The sequence below is a fragment of the Lepisosteus platostomus genome, chromosome 2, assembly GCF_059453375.1.
Source record: "Lepisosteus platostomus isolate fLepPlt1 chromosome 2, fLepPlt1.hap1, whole genome shotgun sequence".
Lineage (NCBI taxonomy): Eukaryota > Metazoa > Chordata > Actinopteri > Semionotiformes > Lepisosteidae > Lepisosteus > Lepisosteus platostomus.
The window spans coordinates 80785445-80804404 of NC_142612.1; the positions used below are offsets into that span (position 1 = coordinate 80785445).

Genomic DNA, 18960 nt, shown 5'->3' on the forward strand with positions numbered 1-18960 from the left:
CATCCTCACTAAAGCCCACAAGCACCTCATAATAATATAATAATAAACTTTATTTTATATAGCGCCTTTAAAGGTGGCTTCTCAAAGCTCTTTAAAGGATGACAACAACAATAAATAAGAATACACAATACAAAATAATCACAATATATAGAGGAGACCGTGGATGGTGGTACTAAGAAAAGCAGAGGGTTGAAGAATGGAACCAGTTAAGTAAAGGCTTTTCTGAAGAAAAGGGTTTTGAGTCTGGATTTGAAGGAGTTTAGAGAAGGTGACTCTCTGATATCCTTGGGGAGAGAGTTCCAGAGCTTGGGGGCATAACAGGTGAAGGCCCTGTCACCCATACAATGTAGACAGGCTTGGGGGACAGTAAGGAGAGCAGAATTAAAAGAGCAAAGGTTGTGAGGTGGGGAGTAGGGCGATAATAGTTCAGACAGGTACTGAAGTGCCAAGCCATGCAGACCCTTATAGGTGTGGATTCCCAAGTCTACACGGAATTTGACCGGAAGCCAGTGCAAGGACTCCAGGATAGGAGTAATGTGAACACCTGCACTAGACCTGGTCAGGATTCTGGCTGCTGAATTCACTTCCTGAGACAGTTAAGGAAGTGGGGCATGAGCAAGACAACACTCACTTACAGTGTGGTATGGTGGAGCCACAGTATAAGACAGAAAAGCCATACAGAGGGTTGTGAGGTCCGCACAGAAAATCACTGGGACTGAGCTACCCTCCATCGACCGGATATATCACGACCAATGCCACAAACGGGCTCGAGCTATACTTCAGGACCCAATTCACCCTGGCCAAGATCAGTTTTCACCCCTGGGTATCAGAACACTGAGGTCACAAAGAACCCCAGAGTAACATCTAAGGATCAACATGCCTCTCTCACAATAACTAAAGCCTATGTCAACTGGAAGTGGCTAGTGCCAAAGTTCATACCTCAGCGATCAGGAAAAGACTGAATAGGAATGGATTTGATGGGAGAGTAGCCAGGTGCCCTACTACACTCTAAAAATAACATTGTCTTTTTAACCCTAACCCTTCTCAAGATTGCCAATAAGAGCAATTGAACGATACACCAAACTACCCAAAGTATGTTCTCTGGGGGCAGTCAAGTCAAAAATTGAACTTGACGGCCATACTGAGAAATGTTTTGTGTGCTCTATACCAAACACCACCATCTAACAGAAGATCCTTGTCCTTACAGTTAAGCATGGTAGTGAGAGCATCATGGTTTGGAGCTGCTTTGTTGCCTCATGACCCAGATGGTTTGTCAGTCATCCTTGGCACAACCATGAATTGGGGCACTGTATAAGCAAATTCTGGAGAACATCTGGCCATCCATTTAACTGAAGCTATGATGCAAGTGGGTCACGCAGCAAGACAATAATCCCGAACATACAACAGAATACAGCTGAGGAAGAGATTTTGAATTTTGGACCTTAACCCCACAACAATGTAATGCTAGGATCTGTTCATATGAATAAACCCTTAATTGTCACCAAGTTGAAGCAGTTCCGTGAGAAAGAATGAGTTAACGGGGTTTCCAGCAGTTTTATACAGGCCAGGTGACCTGTTGTAAAGACTTGCAATTCTGTTAATAAACTAATGTGTTTTTTAAAAATAGTATGCAATCACATTTTTTCACATCTGCCAGGGTGCCGAACAGAGCAGATGTGAACGTGTCCAGAGGGAGATCTGGCCCAAGACGCTGCAAAGAGCTGAACTCTGTTAAGGAACACAAACGCTCTCAAAACAAATCAGTGTATCACCGAGAGAAGGGGAAGGAGTGTTTCGGATTGATTTAAGACTTTTATTTATATCTAAGCACATTTTACGTCTAAAATATACGAGAATATGAACAAACTTATAGAGTTCACAAACTTTTTCTCAGCACTGTACTCTTACACCAGAACTGACATCATAATGCAATAGTAGCCCCTATTATGTGCTTGATTTTCCCCACGGTAAAAAAGCATGTACTCTGAAAGGAAAACTTTAGAAAACAAGAGTTAAAACATTAAAAAACGTACCTCTGATTCAATGCCTTTGAGACATCTCCTGCGATGAATTTAAAACCCGGGTTTTCGAGCTGTTCGCATTTCAAAAGGGAGAACAGGTTGTGTCCGTGATAAGACACCGACTGCCGCAATAGCTCGCTGTCCATCACGAAGCTCCAGCTACCCGGTAAAAGGACATTTCAAAGCACAGGACGTTCTGAAATGCCAAACATGCTAATTATATTTCTGAGATTTACCACGAGGCCAGACAATTGCATGTAACGCACTGAAGCTACGATATAACATAAACTGTCTGTTTCCATTAAATATATAATAATATTTCTTGGGCCGAAAGGAAGAAAGGAAGATTAGTTTCAACAGACTGTATAGTGTATCAGACAAACAACATTTAATGTTAGTAAACATTAAAACATGCGATGCCAAATATATACAACCGAACAGCCAGAATGTAACAAGGCTGCTTTATTCTCTTACAACGCTTAATAGAAACAAAACAATACTTACATGGAACACGAACTGTGGCTTATAAACGCATCATACCGACGTGAAAGCAAAATAAATAAGATGAAATGCGAGAACTTCTCTGGCGACTCACTGCATTACTCTCTAACCGGAACCTCCGCTGCGCAACGGAAGTGTCACAGAGTCCTGGTCCTGCGTAGAGCGGCTCAAAACTAGACTGGAGACATCTCTTTGAGGCAAAAAGGAAAATGTTAAAATTGTGAATGCCGTAGCGAAGTAGACAAGCTACTAGAACAATGGAATTAATGCTTATTATTGTAGAACTTACATTTTCTCTTTTACTATAGGTACGCTGGGCAAACGTTCCGAGGTCAAATTCTTCCAGCACGGGGGTACCTTTAAAGCGGAGACGACGGCACCGAAATTTTTTGGCGCGCCTTCTCTTTAAAGCCCTGGCCAAAAATGAAGACAGTACGTACAGTTATAATTCAAACGGAATTAAAAACTACACATCCCAGTTACCATGGTGGTGCTTGTGATCATTGCGTTTAACCAACGAAACAGGGCGAAAAATCAGTCACATGACTTTGGGGCAGAGTTTCGAAAGCTTAACCTATCAGCAACAAAGCGAAATTTACACGATAGGCTAACCTCAAACTGTCAGTTACACGACTGTGTATGTCGCTTAAGCCACTCCTATTTGGCATTTTAGTTATGGAGGCGAGAAGACGCCCCCCCCCCTCTCTGGGTGCCTGATTTGCTGCCATCTTTAGGAGATCAAAGATAGCTCAATGAGCTAAATGGGCTTTTATAGCTATTTCAGGGGACGTTAACCACGTCTCCTTTTCCACCACTTTGCCTACTTTCCACCAGTTTGTCAAGTGCCTGACCAGAGAAAACAAAACACTGGACTTATTATATGCCAATGCTAAGGATGCATATAATTCCACAGCCCTCCCCCTGGCAGATCAGATCAAAACCTTGTCTTGCTTACACCACTATACATGCCTATTGTCCAGTGCAAACCTGCAACAATGAGGACTGTGAGGATATGGTCTCAGGAGGCTATGGAGGACCTACGTGGTGCTCTGGAGGCCACCGACTGAGATGTGCTGTGTGAACCACATGGGGACGACATACACAACATGGTGGACTGTGTCACTGACTACATAAACTTCTGCGTAGACAACACCATCCCCACCAAAGAAGTACACTGCTTTTCCAATAACAAACCCTGGATCACCAGCGACCTGAAGGCTCTTCTGAATGACAAGAAGAGAGCCTTTAGGAGGGGGGATAAGGAAGAGGTCAAGTGTGTACAGAGGGAACTAAAGCAGAAGTTAAGAGAGAGCAAGGACGCCTACAGGAGGAAGGTAAAGGACAAGCGGCAAAGGAATAGGGTGAGGGATGTATGTAGCAGCATGAGAGAGATCTCTGGCTTCAAACAGGCTGGGAGTGCAATGGAGGGGAACCTGGAGATGGCCAACGAGTTGAACCAGTTTTTTAACAGATTTGATTCAGGGTCCTCTGTGGCTCGACAGCCATCCCCCCACAGCCACAAGCTCCCTAACCCTTCACAGCTGCGACTGCCCAACACCTCCTCCATCCCCCCACAATCATGGCCGTCTACAGCTACAACCCCCGACAGCTACTCACCCACCCATCCCCCACAGCTGCCACTCTCCAACACCACCACCATTAACACCTGCAGCACTGAAAGCACTATGAGCACCATCCCCCAGGCCAGGCTGACCATCACGGCTGACCAGGTGAAGAGGGAGCTGAAGAGGCTGCACCAGGGTAAGGCCACGGGTCCAGACGACATCTGTCCCAGAGTTCTGAGGGCTTGTGCTGATCAGCTGAGTAGAGTGCTCCAGTGACTGTTCAACCTGAGCCTGCGCTGGGAGAAAGTCCCGGTGCTCCGGAAGACATCATGCCTGGTCCCGGTACCAAAGAAAGGGCGCCCCTCTGTCCTCAATTACTACACTGGAGAGGCTGGTCTTATCCCACCCGAGACCCCTGGTTAGCTCATCACTGGACACCCTACAGTTCGCCTACCAGCCAAGTGTTGATGTGGAGGATGCAATCATCTACATGCTGCAAAGGGCCTCCTCACACCTGGACAAGGCTGGCAACATCATAAGGATTATGTTTTTTGACTTCGCCAGTGCCTTCAATACCATCCAGCCCTTACTTCTAAGGAGGAAGCTGGAGGAGATGCAAGTCGATGCCTCCATGATCTCGTGGATCACTGACTACCTGACAGGCAGACCACAGTCTGTGAGACTTCAGAACTGTGTGTCTGAACAGGTAGTAAGTAACATAGGAGCTCCTCAGGGGACGGTTCTTTCTCCGTTCCTCTTCACCCTCTATACCTCAGACTTTAAATACAACTCAAAGTCATGCCACCTGCAGAAGTTCTCAGATGACTCTGCAGTTGTGGGATGTATCAAGGGTGGGCAGGAGAAAGAGTACAGATTTGTGAAGTGGTGTGGGGAGAACCACCTGCAATTGAATGTTGCAAAGACTAAGGAGTTGGTGATAGACTTCAGGAGGAAGAGGGTCCAACCTACTCCTGTCTACATCCATGGGAGTGGCGTGGAGATGGTGGACTCGTACAAGTACTTGGGAGTGCACATCGACGATAGATTGGAATGGTCTAAGAACATTTACAAGGCCATTTACAAGAAAGGTCAGAGCCGACTTTACTTCTTGAGGAGGTTTAGGTCCTTCAATGTGTGTAGTAAAATGCTACATACTGTATGTTCTATCAATCGGTGGTGGCGAGCGCCATTTTCTACGCGGTGGTATGCTGGGGCTCTGGGATTAGAGCAGTGGATTCCAACAGGCTGAACAAGCTCATCAGGAGAGCAAGCTCTGTCATTGGGTCTGGCCTGGACCCCCTGGAGGTAGTGGCTGAGAGGAGAATGGTGTCCAAACTAGAGGCCATCATGGACAACATCTATGTAGATGCTTGTAGAAATGAAGAGCACGTTCAGCAATAGACTGATTCATCCACGGTGTGACAGGGAGCACTACAGGAGGTCATTCTTGCCTTCTGCCATAAGACTGTACAATGCATCCACCTTGCGTCTGGGCAGAGGCAACATTGACAGTGACCTCTTTCTGGACTGAACAGTAAACTGATACATCTGTTCTTTTTCTTTTCCCGTTTTAAAACCGTTTTTGTGCAATTTATGCCAGGGACCTGTACAATACATTTATATTTATTTATAGTCATATTATGCAATACGACTTTTTTGTGTACTGTTCTGTTCTGGTTTTGTTCTGTTCTTTGTGTGTTCTGGACTGCGAGTAACTCTTCTATTTGTATTATTATTATTATTGTATCATTTGTTACACTGTGTCTTTGTTGTCTGTGTTAAGCTGCTGTTGCACTGCAATTTCCATCACGGGATCAATAAAGTATCTATCTAAATCACTTAATCAAATGGCCAAAAGTTTCCAGGAGCACAAGTTCAGATTGTACCTGCAGTTTTGGGCAGTAGGGTGGCGCATTGGGCAGCATCGCTACCGTGTAGCACTGGGGCCCTGGGTTCAATTTCTGGGGTGCTATTGGTGTGGAGTTTGTATGTTCTCCCTGTTTTCAAGTGGGTGTCTTCCAAGTACTCTGGTTTCTTCCCATAACCCAAAGACATATTGATGGGTTAATTGGCATCTGGGCAAACTGGCCAAGGTGTGAATGTGTCTGTGTTTGTGATGGGCTGGTGTCCCATCCAGGATGTTTCCTGTCTTGAGCTTGTTGCCATCCCACCCTGTATTGGAAGAAGTGGTCAGAAAATGGACAGATGGGTTCTATGGGAGTAGATTTTATATTACTTTAGGTGTGAGTGTGTGCCAACAAGAATACACTTTTTTTATTGTAGAGTGTTGTTTGTTGTACTCCAATTACTTAAATTGAATTGATTTTTTTACCTCACTCTAATATCTGTTCAGATAAACTGAGTAAAATCTAATTTGCCATATCTAGAATTTTCAGTTTATCTAGTTGAAATCTACTAGAATGACTTTCAGATATACATGACTAATTTCATGGAAAGACTGCATTAAAATTGATATCTGAATAAATTTGATGGTCTGTTGCACACAGCTAACACTATGCCCTTTGATAATTTAAGTTTTACCACTTCAGATGGAGACCCTTGATTTTTTCAGTTATTTACCTGAATGTGACTTTACTCCTCTTCCATCATTCCTGGCACCACAGATTGCCTTTCCCTTCTAACACTGTAGTCCTCACCACAGCTGTCTGTCTGCCATGTTTTATTCGCTCTCAGTACATCAAAACTGATTGGAGTTTCTGACATTGCTCTTTAATGTTGGGCCTGTTAAGTCTGATGCTCAGGATGACTCAAAATTTCCTTAAACTACAAGACTGAAGTGATGGTTCTTGGCACATTCCTTCAACTAGATAAAGCCAGTTCAGTATTCCTATCTGTGGATGGCACTGTAGTTGAATTTCATTCTAAATTGAAAAACTTGGGAGCAATATTTGATCCAGGCTTGACGTTTGACACACATGTGCAAAATTGTAAAAACCTCCACCTCAGAAATATCACCAGATTACGTCCTATGTTGTCTCTAACTGTAGCTGAAAAGCTCGTCAAAACTTTTGTCTTCTCTCAAATTGATTACTATAACGCCCTACTCACTGAGGTTTCTACAGTAAAAACACACTGAACAAACTTCAGTATATCCAGAATTCTGTAGCCAGAGTCATGACCATGTCTAGTGCAATTGATCACATTACTCTTATCCTGGAGTCCTTGCACTGGCTTCCTATCAGGTTTCATGTCTACTTAAAAATCATCATGCACACTTATTAAGACTCTACATGGCTTGGCACCTCAGCACCTGACTTACGTTCTACTCTCCACCTCGCAACCTTCACTCATCTAATTCTGGTCTCCTGTCTGTCCCCCAAGCCTATTTACACTCTGTGGGTGACAGGGCCTTCACCTGCTGTGTCCCACAGTTCTAGAATTCTATCCCTTCCATGAGCACCTTCAGATCAAGACTCAAAACATTCTTCTTTAGAAGGACTTTTATTTAACTCTTCTTGTATGCCTGTTTGATTTCCCACTGTGTTTCAAATCCTCACTGAAATTGTGCAATTTTGCTGTCTCCCCTCATTTTGTCATATTTTTCTTACTGTAAAGTGCTTCGAGAAGCCACTTTTAAAGATGTGATATAAAATTAGGTGTATTATTATAAGGTTAGTATACATGCAGTTGATGTTAACTGTGAAGAAGTCAACATATTCTGGTTCTGTTATATTTATCTTCTCTGTAAAACTGTGTTGATCTAAATTGCATGCAAACTGGTCATGGGAAACCACTCTCTTAATCTGTAAGTGTAGGAATGTCTGGGGTGTGTTCTTCTCAAACTGCAGTGAGAGAAAGAAAGAGCAATAATGGATCTATGATTATACAGAGTGCTCGAATCTGTACAGGCCAAGTCCACATACTGTAAAAAATCAATTTTGCTCAAAAGCTCAAAAGTAGAATGAATTTATTTAAGTTTATTTTTTTTATATAATTAAAAACTATAAACCGGTATACTGTATATAACAGCACCCAGTTAGAAGATTGTAATAGCAGGTATAAAATACATATTGGAAAGACCAAGAGATAGAAGGAGCAGCAAAGGAAAGTTAAAATGCATCAACTATATTAATACATCAACAAACTTATAATAGTGGAGTGAAGTTGGCATGGAAAAAAACTATTCATGAGCTAGGAATGTACTGTAACATACATGCAGTTATAGGCCATGGCCCAAAAGCCCTCTTTTTTTGAAGAGCAAACATAAGGCCATCATTTTTATTTGTTTTATTTTCTACTTCTTTTCATCTGCTCCGATGGGTATCTCCTCCACTGGGAAAGGCTGATCTTTTCCTCCCCTGTGGATCTTCCACTGGCACAGGTTGAGATCTCTTTCTGTTTTGGCCTTGTCCATTCAATAATGCTTGGTAACAACTTTTAATCCAAACGACTTAGTTTTCAGATACAATCGCTGAGCGGTGCACCGCGACATCAAGGCCACTGCGAATTTGTGAAAAAAAAAAAACAGATAGGAGGTAAAAACCACTTCTCCTAAACCTACCTTGGAACCCAAAATCCAGCCCTGAGCTTAAAAAGTGTGTAACTAGTGTGTGAATGCTAAATCTAAACCTACCGTGGGTGTCAACTAATCATTTCTGCTGTATGAATCTGAACTTCTCAGGGTATAGGATTTTGACATGTTACCCAAACCAAAAGGAATGAGTGGGAAACAATCAAGACAACAAATAGAAGCACTTGCATTTGAATGAGTTTCAAGCATGCTTGGGTACTCGTGTGATCAGAGTGACTCAGTTTTGGAATACAACTGTCGAGTGGTGCACCGGACATCCAGGTACCCCGGAGTTTCTGAAAAAAAAATTTCTGCGATTTTCACGAAACCACTTTTCTTCAACTTGAATTGGGCTAAAAATCCATCCCTGAAAATAAAAATTCTCTGAGTAGTGTGGAAATGCTGATCCTTACCCTACCTGGGGTGTCCACTGAGCATTTTCGCGAACTCTACCTGAAGTTCTCTGGGCATGGGATTTTGACATGTTCCCCAAACCAAAAGGAATGAGTGGGAAACAATCAAGACAACATATAGAAGCACTTGCATTTGCATGAGTTTCAAGCATGCTTGGGTACTCGTGTGATCTGAGTGAATCTGTTTTGGAATACAACTGTCGCGTGGTGCACCGCGACTTCCAGGCACCCCGGAGTTTCTGAAAAAAATTTTCTGCGATTTTCACGAAACCACTTTTCTTCAACTTGAATTGGGCTAAAAATCCATCCCTGAAAATAAAAATTCTCTGAGTAGTGTGGAAATGCTGATCCTTACCCTACCTGGGGTGTCCACTGAGCATTTCCGCAAACTCTACTTGAAGTTCTGTGGGCATGGGATTTTGACATGTTACCCAAAGCAAAAGGAATGAGTGGGAAACAATCAAGACAACAGATAGAAGCACTTGCATTTGAATGAGTTTCAAGCATGCCTGGGTACTCGTGTGATCTGAGTGACTCAGTTTTGGAATACAACTGTCGCGTGGTGCACCGCGACTTCCAGGAACCCCTGAGTTTCTGAAAAAAATTTTTCTGCGATTTTCACGAAACCACTTTTCTTCAACTTGAATTGGGCTAAAAATCCATCCCTGAAAATAAAAAATTCTCTGAATAGTTTGGAAATGCTGATCCTTACCCTACCTGGGGTGTTAAACTGGGCATTTCCGCAAACTCTACTTGAAGTTCTCTGGGCATGGGATTTTGACATGTTACCCAAACGAAAAGGAATGAGTGGGAAACAATCAAGACAACAGATAGAAGCACTTGCATTTGAATGAGTTTCAAGCATGCTTGGGTACTCGTGTGATCTGAGTGACTCAGTTTTGAAATACAACTGTCGCGTGGTGCACCGCGACTTCCAGGCACCCCGGAGTTTCTGAAAAACAATTTTCTGCAATTTTCACGAAACCACTTTTCTTCAACTTGAATTGGGCTAAAAATCCATCCCTGAAAATAAAAATTCTCTGAGTAGTGTGGAAATACTGATCCTTACCCTACCTGGGGTGTCCACTGAGCATTTCCGCGAACTCTACTTGAAGTTCTCTGGGCATGGGATTTTGACATGTTACCCAAACCAAAAGGAATAAGTGGGAAACAATCGAGACAACAGATAGAAGCACTTGCATTTGCATGAGTTTCAAGCATGCTTGGGTACTCGTGTGATCTGAGTTACTCAGTTTTGGAATACAACTGTCGCGTGGTGCACCGCGACCTCCAGGTACCCCGGAGTTTCTGAAAACAAATTTTCTTTGATTTTCACGAAACCACTTTTCTTCAACTTGAATTGGGCTAAAAATCCATCCCCGAAAATAAAAATTATCCGAGTAGTGTGGAAATGCTGATCCTTACCCTGCCTGGGTTGTCCACTGAGCATTTCCTTGAACTCTAGCTGAAGTTCTCTGGGCATGGGATTTTGACATGTTCCCCAAACCAAAAGGAATGAGTGGGAAGAAATCAAGAAAACAAATAGAAGCACTTGCATTTGAATGAGTTTCAAGCATGCTTGGGTACTCGTGTGATCTGAGTGACTCAGTTTTGGAATACAACTGTCGCGTAGTGCACCGCGACCTCCAGGCACCCGGAGTTTTTTTAAAAAAAATTTCTGCGATTTTCACGAAACTACTTTTCTTCAACTTGAATTGGGCTAAAAATCCATCCCTGAAAATAAAAATTCTCTGAGTAGTGTGGAAATGCTGATCCTTACCCTACCTGGGGTGTCCACTAAGCATTTCCGCGAACTCTACTTGAAGTTCTCTGGGCATGGGATTTTGACATGTTACCCAAACCAAAAGGAATGAGTGGGAAACAATCAAGACAACAGATGGAAGCACTTGCATTTGACTGAGTTTCAAGCATGCTTGGGTACTCGTGTGATCTGAGTGACTCAGTTTTGGAATACAACTGTCGCGTGGTGCACCGCAACCTCCAGGTACCCCGGAGTTTCTGAAAAAAAATTTTCTGCGATTTTCACGAAACCACTTTTCTTCAACTTGAATTGGGCTAAAAATCCATCCCTGAAAATAAAAATTCTCTGAGTAGTGTGGAAATACTGATCTTTACCTTACCTGGGGTGTCCACTGAGCATTTCCGCGAACTCTACTTGAAGTTCTCTGGGCATGGGATTTTGACATGTTCCCCAAACCAAAAGGAATGAGTGGGAAACAATCAAGACAACAGATAGAAGCACTTGCATTTGAATGAGTTTCAAGCATGCTTGGGTACTCGTGTGATCTGAGTGACTCAGTTTTGGAATACAACTGTCGCGTGGTGCACCGCGACCTACAGGCACCCCGGAGTTTCTGAAAAAAAATTTTCTGCGATATTCACGAAACCACTTTTCTTCAACTTGAATTGGGCTAAAAATCCATCCCTGAAAATAAAAATTCTCTGAGTAGTGTGGAAATGCTGATCCTTACCCTACCTGGGGTGTCCACTGAGCATTTCCGCGAACTCTAGTTGAAGTTCTCTAGGCATGGGATTTTGACATGTTACCCAAACCAAAAGTAATGAGTGGGAAACAATCAAGACAACAGATAGAAGCACTTGCATTTGAATGAGTTTCAAGCATGCTTGGGTACTCGTGTGATCTGAGTGACTCAGTTTTGTAATACAACTGTCGCGTGGTGCACCGCGACCTCCAGGCACCCCGGAGTTTCTGAAAAAAAATTTTCTGCGATTTTCACAAAACCACTTTTCTTCAACTTGAATTGGGCTAAAAATCCATCCCTGAAAATAAAAATTCTCTGAGTAGTGTGGAAATGCTGATCCTTACCCTGCCTGGGTTGTCCACTGAGCATTTCCTTGAACTCTACCTGAAGTTCTCTGGGCATGGGATTTTGACATGTTCCCCAAACCAAAAGGAATGAGTGGGAAAAAATCAAGAAAACAGATAGAAGCACTTGCATTTGAATGAGTTTCAAGCATGCTTGGGTACTCGTGTGATCTGAGTGACTCAGTTTTGGAATACAACTGTCGCGTAGTGCACCGCGACCTCCAGGCACCCCAGAGTTTTTTAAAAAAAAATTTCTGCGATTTTCACGAAACTACTTTTCTTCAACTTGAATTGGGCTAAAAATCCATCCCTGAAAATAAAAATTCTCTGAGTAGTGTGGAAATGCTGATCCTTACCCTACCTGGGGTGTCCACTAAGCATTTCCGCGAACTCTACTTGAAGTTCTCTGGGAATGGGATTTTGACATGTTACCCAAACCAAAAGGAATGAGTGGGAAACAATCAAGACAACAGATAGAAGCACTTGCATTTGAATGAGTTTCAAGCATGCTTCGGTACTCGTGTGATCTGAGTGACTCAGTTTTGGAATACAACTGTCGCGTGGTGCACCGCGACCTCCAGGCTCCCCGGAGTTTCTGAAAAAAAAATTTCTGCGATTTTCACGAAACCACTTTTCTTCAACTGGAATTGGGCTAAAAATCCATCCCTGAAAATAAAAATTCTCTGAGTAGTGTGGAAATGCTGATCCTTACCCTACCTGGGGTGTCCACTGAGCATTTCCGCGAACTCTAGTTGAAGTTCTGTGGGCATGGGATTTTGACATGTCACCCAAACCAAAAGGAATGAGTGGGAAACAATCAAGACAACATATAGAAGCACTTGCATTTGAATGAGTTTCAAGCATGCTTGGGTACTCGTGCGATCTGAGTGACTCAGTTTTGGAATACAACTGTCGCGTGGTGCACCGCGACCTCCAGGCACCCCGGAGTTTCTGAAAAAAATTTTCTGCGATTTTCACGAAACCACTTTTCTTCAACTTGAATTGGGCTAAAAATCCATCCCTGAAAATAAAAATTCTCTGAGTAGTGTGGAAATGCTGATCCTTACCCTGCCTGGGTTGTCCACTGAGCATTTCCGCGAACTCTACCTGAAGTTCTCTGGGCATGGGATTTTGACATGTTACCCAAACCAAAAGGAATGAGTGGGAAACAATCAAGACAACAGATGGAAGCACTTGCATTTGACTGAGTTTCAAGCATGCTTGGGTACTCGTGTGATCTGAGTGACTCAGTTTTGGAATACAACTGTCGCGTGGTGCACCGCGACCTCCAGGCACCCCGGAGTTTCTGAAAAAGATTTTTCTGCGATTTTCAGGAAATCCACTTTTCTTCAACTTGAATTGGGCTAAAAATCCATCCCTGAAAATAAAAATTCTCTGAGTAGTGTGGAAATGCTGATCCTTACCCTGCCTGGGTTGTCCACTGAGCATTTCCTTGAACTCTACCTGAAGTTCTCTGGGCATGGGATTTTGACATGTTCCCCAAACCAAAAGGAATGAGTGGGAAAAAATCAAGAAAACAGATAGAAGCACTTGCATTTGAATGAGTTTCAAGCATGCTTGGGTACTCGTGTGATCTGAGTGACTCAGTTTTGGAATACAACTGTCGCGTAGTGCACCGCGACCTTCAGGCACCCCGGAGTTTTTTTAAAAAAAATTTCTGCGATTTTCACGAAACTACTTTTCTTCAACTTGAATTGGGCTAAAAATCCATCCCTGAAAATAAGAATTCTCTGAGTAGTGTGGAAATGCTGATCCTTACCCTACCTGGGGTGTCCACTGAGCATTTCCGCGAACTCTAGTTGAAGTTCTCTAGGCATGGGATTTTGACATGTTACTCAAACCAAAAATAATGAGTGGGAAACAATCAAGACAACAGATAGAAGCACTTGCATTTGAATGAGTTTCAAGCATGCTTGGGTACTCGTGTGATCTGAGTGACTCAGTTTTGTAATACAACTGTCGCGTGGTGCACCGCGACCTCCAGGCACCCCGGAGTTTCTGAAAAAAATTTTTCTGCGATTTTCACGAAACCACTTTTCTTCAACTTGAATTGGGCTAAAAATCCATCCCTGAAAATAAAAATTCTCTGAGTAGTGTGGAAATGCTGATCCTTACCCTGCCTGGGTTGTCCACTGAGCATATCCTTGAACTCTACCTGAAGTTCTCTGGGCATGGGATTTTGACATGTTCCCCAAACCAAAAGGAATGAGTGGGAAAAAATCAAGAAAACAGATAGAAGCACTTGCATTTGAATGAGTTTCAAGCATGCTTGGGTACTCGTGTGATCTGAGTGACTCAGTTTTGGAATACAACTGTCGCGTGGTGCACCGCGACCTCCAGGCACCCCGGAGTTTCTGAAAAAGATTTTTCTGCGATTTTCAGGAAATCCACTTTTCTTCAACTTGAATTGGGCTAAAAATCCATCCCTGAAAATAAAAATTCTCTGAGTAGTGTGGAAATGCTGATCCTTACCCTGCCTGGGTTGTCCACTGAGCATTTCCTTGAACTCTACCTGAAGTTCTCTGGGCATGGGATTTTGACATGTTCCCCAAACCAAAAGGAATGAGTGGGAAAAAATCAAGAAAACAGATAGAAGCACTTGCATTTGAATGAGTTTCAAGCATGCTTGGGTACTCGTGTGATCTGAGTGACTCAGTTTTGGAATACAACTGTCGCGTAGTGCACCGCGACCTTCAGGCACCCCGGAGTTTTTTTAAAAAAAATTTCTGCGATTTTCACGAAACTACTTTTCTTCAACTTGAATTGGGCTAAAAATCCATCCCTGAAAATAAAAATTCTCTGAGTAGTGTGGAAATGCTGATCCTTACCCTACCTGGGGTGTCTACTAAGCATTTCCGCGAACTCTACTTGAAGTTCTCTGGGAATGGGATTTTGACATGTTACCCAAACCAAAAGGAATGAGTGGGAAACAATCAAGACAACAAATGGAAGCACTTGCATTTGAATGAGTTTCAAGCATGCTTGGGTACTCGTGTGATCTGAGTGACTCAGTTTTGGAATACAACTGTCGCGTGGTGCACCGCGACCTCCAGTCTCCCCGGAGTTTCTGAAAAAAATTTTTCTGCGATTTTCCCGAAACCACTTTTCTTCAACTTGAATTGGGCTAAAAATCCATCCCTGAAAATAAAAATTCTCTGAGTAGTGTGGAAATGCTGATCCTTACCCTGCCTGGGTTGTCCACTGAGCATTTCCACAAACTCTACCTGAAGTTCTCTGGGCATGGGATGTTGACATATTCCCCAAACCAAAAGGAATGAGTGGGAAACAATCAAGACAACAGATAGAAGCACTTACATTTGAATGAGTTTCAAGCATGCATGGGTACTCGTGTGATCTGAGTGACTCAGTTTTGTAATACAACTGTCGCGTGGTGCACCGCGACCTCCAGGCACCCCGGAGTTTCTGAAAAAAAATTTTCTGCGATTTTCACGAAACCACTTTTCTTCAACTTGAATTGGGCTAAAAATCCATCCCTGAAAATAAAAATTCTCTGAGTAGTGTGGAAATGCTGATCCTTACCCTGCCTGGGTTGTCCACTGAGCATATCCTTGAACTCTACCTGAAGTTCTCTGGGCATGGGATTTTGACATGTTCCCCAAACCAAAAGGAATGAGTGGGAAAAAATCAAGAAAACAGAGAGAAGCACTTGCATTTGAATGAGTTTCAAGCATGCTTGGGTACTCGTGTGATCTGAGTGACTCAGTTTTGGAATACAACTGTCGCGTGGTGCACCGCGACCTCCAGGCACCCCGGAGTTTTTTAAAAAAAAATTTCTGCGATTTTCACGAAACTACTTTTCTTCAACTTGAATTGGGCTAAAAATCCATCCCTGTAAATAAAAATTCTCTGAGTAGTGTGGAAATGCTGATCCTTACCCTACCTGGGGTGTCCACTAAGCATTTCCGCGAACTCTACTTGAAGTTCTCTGGGAATGGGATTTTGACATGTTACCCAAACCAAAAGGAATGAGTGGGAAACAATCAAGACAACAAATGGAAGCACTTGCATTTGAATGAGTTTCAAGCATGCTTGGGTACTCGTGTGATCTGAGTGACTCAGTTTTGGAATACAACTGTCGCGTGGTGCACCGCGACCTCCAGGCACCCCGGAGTTTCTGAAAAAATATTTTCTGCGATTTTCACGAAACCACTTTTCTTCAACTTGAATTGGGCTAAAAATCCATCCCTGAAAATAAAAATTCTCTGAGTAGTGTGGAAATGCTGATCCTAACCCTGCCTGGGTTGTCCACTGAGCATTTCCGCAAACTCTACCTGAAGTTCTCTGGGCATGGGATGTTGACATATTCCCCAAACCAAAAGGAATGAGTGGGAAACAATCAAGACAACAGATAGAAGCACTTGCATTTGAATGAGTTTCAAGCATGCTTCGGTACTCGTGTGATCTGAGTGACTCAGTTTTGGAATACAACTGTCGCGTGGTGCACCGCGACCTCCAGGCTCCCCGGAGTTTCTGAAAAAAATTTTTCTGCGATTTTCACGAAACCACTTTTCTTCAACTGGAATTGGGCTAAAAATCCATCCCTGAAAATAAAAATTCTCTGAGTAGTGTGGAAATGCTGATCCTTACCCTACCTGGGGTGTCCACTGAGCATTTTCGCGAACTCTACCTGAAGTTCTCTGGGCATGGGATTTTGACATGTTCCCCAAACCAAAAGGAATGAGTGGGAAACAATCAAGACAACATATAGAAGCACTTGCATTTGCATGAGTTTCAAGCATGCTTGGGTACTCGTGTGATCTGAGTGAATCTGTTTTGGAATACAACTGTCGCGTGGTGCACCGCGACTTCCAGGCACCCCGGAGTTTCTGAAAAAAATTTTCTGCGATTTTCACGAAACCACTTTTCTTCAACTTGAATTGGGCTAAAAATCCATCCCTGAAAATAAAAATTCTCTGAGTAGTGTGGAAATGCTGATCCTTACCCTACCTGGGGTGTCCACTGAGCATTTCCGCAAACTCTACTTGAAGTTCTGTGGGCATGGGATTTTGACATGTTACCCAAAGCAAAAGGAATGAGTGGGAAACAATCAAGACAACAGATAGAAGCACTTGCATTTGAATGAGTTTCAAGCATGCCTGGGTACTCGTGTGATCTGAGTGACTCAGTTTTGGAATACAACTGTCGCGTGGTGCACCGCGACTTCCAGGCACCCCTGAGTTTCTGAAAAAAATTTTTCTGCGATTTTCACGAAACCACTTTTCTTCAACTTGAATTGGGCTAAAAATCCATCCCTGAAAATAAAAAATTCTCTGAATAGTTTGGAAATGCTGATCCTTACCCTACCTGGGGTGTTAAACTGGGCATTTCCGCAAACTCTACTTGAAGTTCTCTGGGCATGGGATTTTGACATGTTACCCAAACGAAAAGGAATGAGTGGGAAACAATCAAGACAACAGATAGAAGCACTTGCATTTGAATGAGTTTCAAGCATGCTTGGGTACTCGTGTGATCTGAGTGACTCAGTTTTGAAATACAACTGTCGCGTGGTGCACCGCGACTTCCAGGCACCCCGGAGTTTCTGAAAAACAATTTTCTGCAATTTTCACGAAACCACTTTTCTTCAACTTGAATTGGGCTAAAAATCCATCCCTGAAAATAAAAATTCTCTGAGTAGTGTGGAAATACTGATCCTTACCCTACCTGGGGTGTCCACTGAGCATTTCCGCGAACTCTACTTGAAGTTCTCTGGGCATGGGATTTTGACATGTTACCCAAACCAAAAGGAATAAGTGGGAAACAATCGAGACAACAGATAGAAGCACTTGCATTTGCATGAGTTTCAAGCATGCTTGGGTACTCGTGTGATCTGAGTTACTCAGTTTTGGAATACAACTGTCGCGTGGTGCACCGCGACCTCCAGGTACCCCGGAGTTTCTGAAAACAAATTTTCTTTGATTTTCACGAAACCACTTTTCTTCAACTTGAATTGGGCTAAAAATCCATCCCCGAAAATAAAAATTATCTGAGTAGTGTGGAAATGCTGATCCTTACCCTGCCTGGGTTGTCCACTGAGCATTTCCTTGAACTCTAGCTGAAGTTCTCTGGGCATGGGATTTTGACATGTTCCCCAAACCAAAAGGAATGAGTGGGAAGAAATCAAGAAAACAAATAGAAGCACTTGCATTTGAATGAGTTTCAAGCATGCTTGGGTACTCGTGTGATCTGAGTGACTCAGTTTTGGAATACAACTGTCGCGTAGTGCACCGCGACCTCCAGGCACCCGGAGTTTTTTTAAAAAAAATTTCTGCGATTTTCACGAAACTACTTTTCTTCAACTTGAATTGGGCTAAAAATCCATCCCTGAAAATAAAAATTCTCTGAGTAGTGTGGAAATGCTGATCCTTACCCTACCTGGGGTGTCCACTAAGCATTTCCGCGAACTCTACTTGAAGTTCTCTGGGCATGGGATTTTGACATGTTACCCAAACCAAAAGGAATGAGTGGGAAACAATCAAGACAACAGATGGAAGCACTTGCATTTGACTGAGTTTCAAGCATGCTTGGGTACTCGTGTGATCTGAGTGACTCAGTTTTGGAATACAACTGTCGCGTGGTGCACCGCAACCTCCAGGTACCCCGGAGTTTCTGAAAAAAAATTTTCTGCGATTTTCACGAAACCACTTTTCTTCAACTTGAATTGGGCTAAAAATCCATCCCTGAAAATAAAAATTCTCTGAGTAGTGTGGAAATACTGATCTTTACCTTACCTGGGGTGTCCACTGAGCATTTCCGCGAACTCTACTTGAAGTTCTCTGGGCATGGGATTTTGACATGTTCCCCAAACCAAAAGGAATGAGTGGGAAACAATCAAGACAACAGATAGAAGCACTTGCATTTGAATGAGTTTCAAGCATGCTTGGGTACTCGTGTGATCTGAGTGACTCAGTTTTGGAATACAACTGTCGCGTGGTGCACCGCGACCTACAGGCACCCCGGAGTTTCTGAAAAAAAATTTTCTGCGATATTCACGAAACCACTTTTCTTCAACTTGAATTGGGCTAAAAATCCATCCCTGAAA

General features: G+C 43.0%; 1 protein-coding gene across 1 annotated transcript in view; it reads right to left on the reverse strand.

Annotated features, from left to right (window-relative positions):
- The window catches only part of ttc14 (tetratricopeptide repeat domain 14), a 15434-nt gene extending 12757 nt beyond the window's left edge, over nucleotides 1-2677 (reverse strand). Inside the window, exons 1-2 of the mRNA XM_088622358.1 lie at nucleotides 2526-2677; nucleotides 2034-2217 (exon numbers count right to left, since the gene is read on the reverse strand). Of these exons, the coding sequence (XP_088478484.1) occupies nucleotides 2034-2167 (134 nt within the window). The 5' untranslated portion in view covers nucleotides 2168-2217; nucleotides 2526-2677. The remainder of the gene's footprint in view (nucleotides 1-2033; nucleotides 2218-2525) is intronic.
- Nucleotides 2678-18960: the final 16283 nt, after the last annotated feature.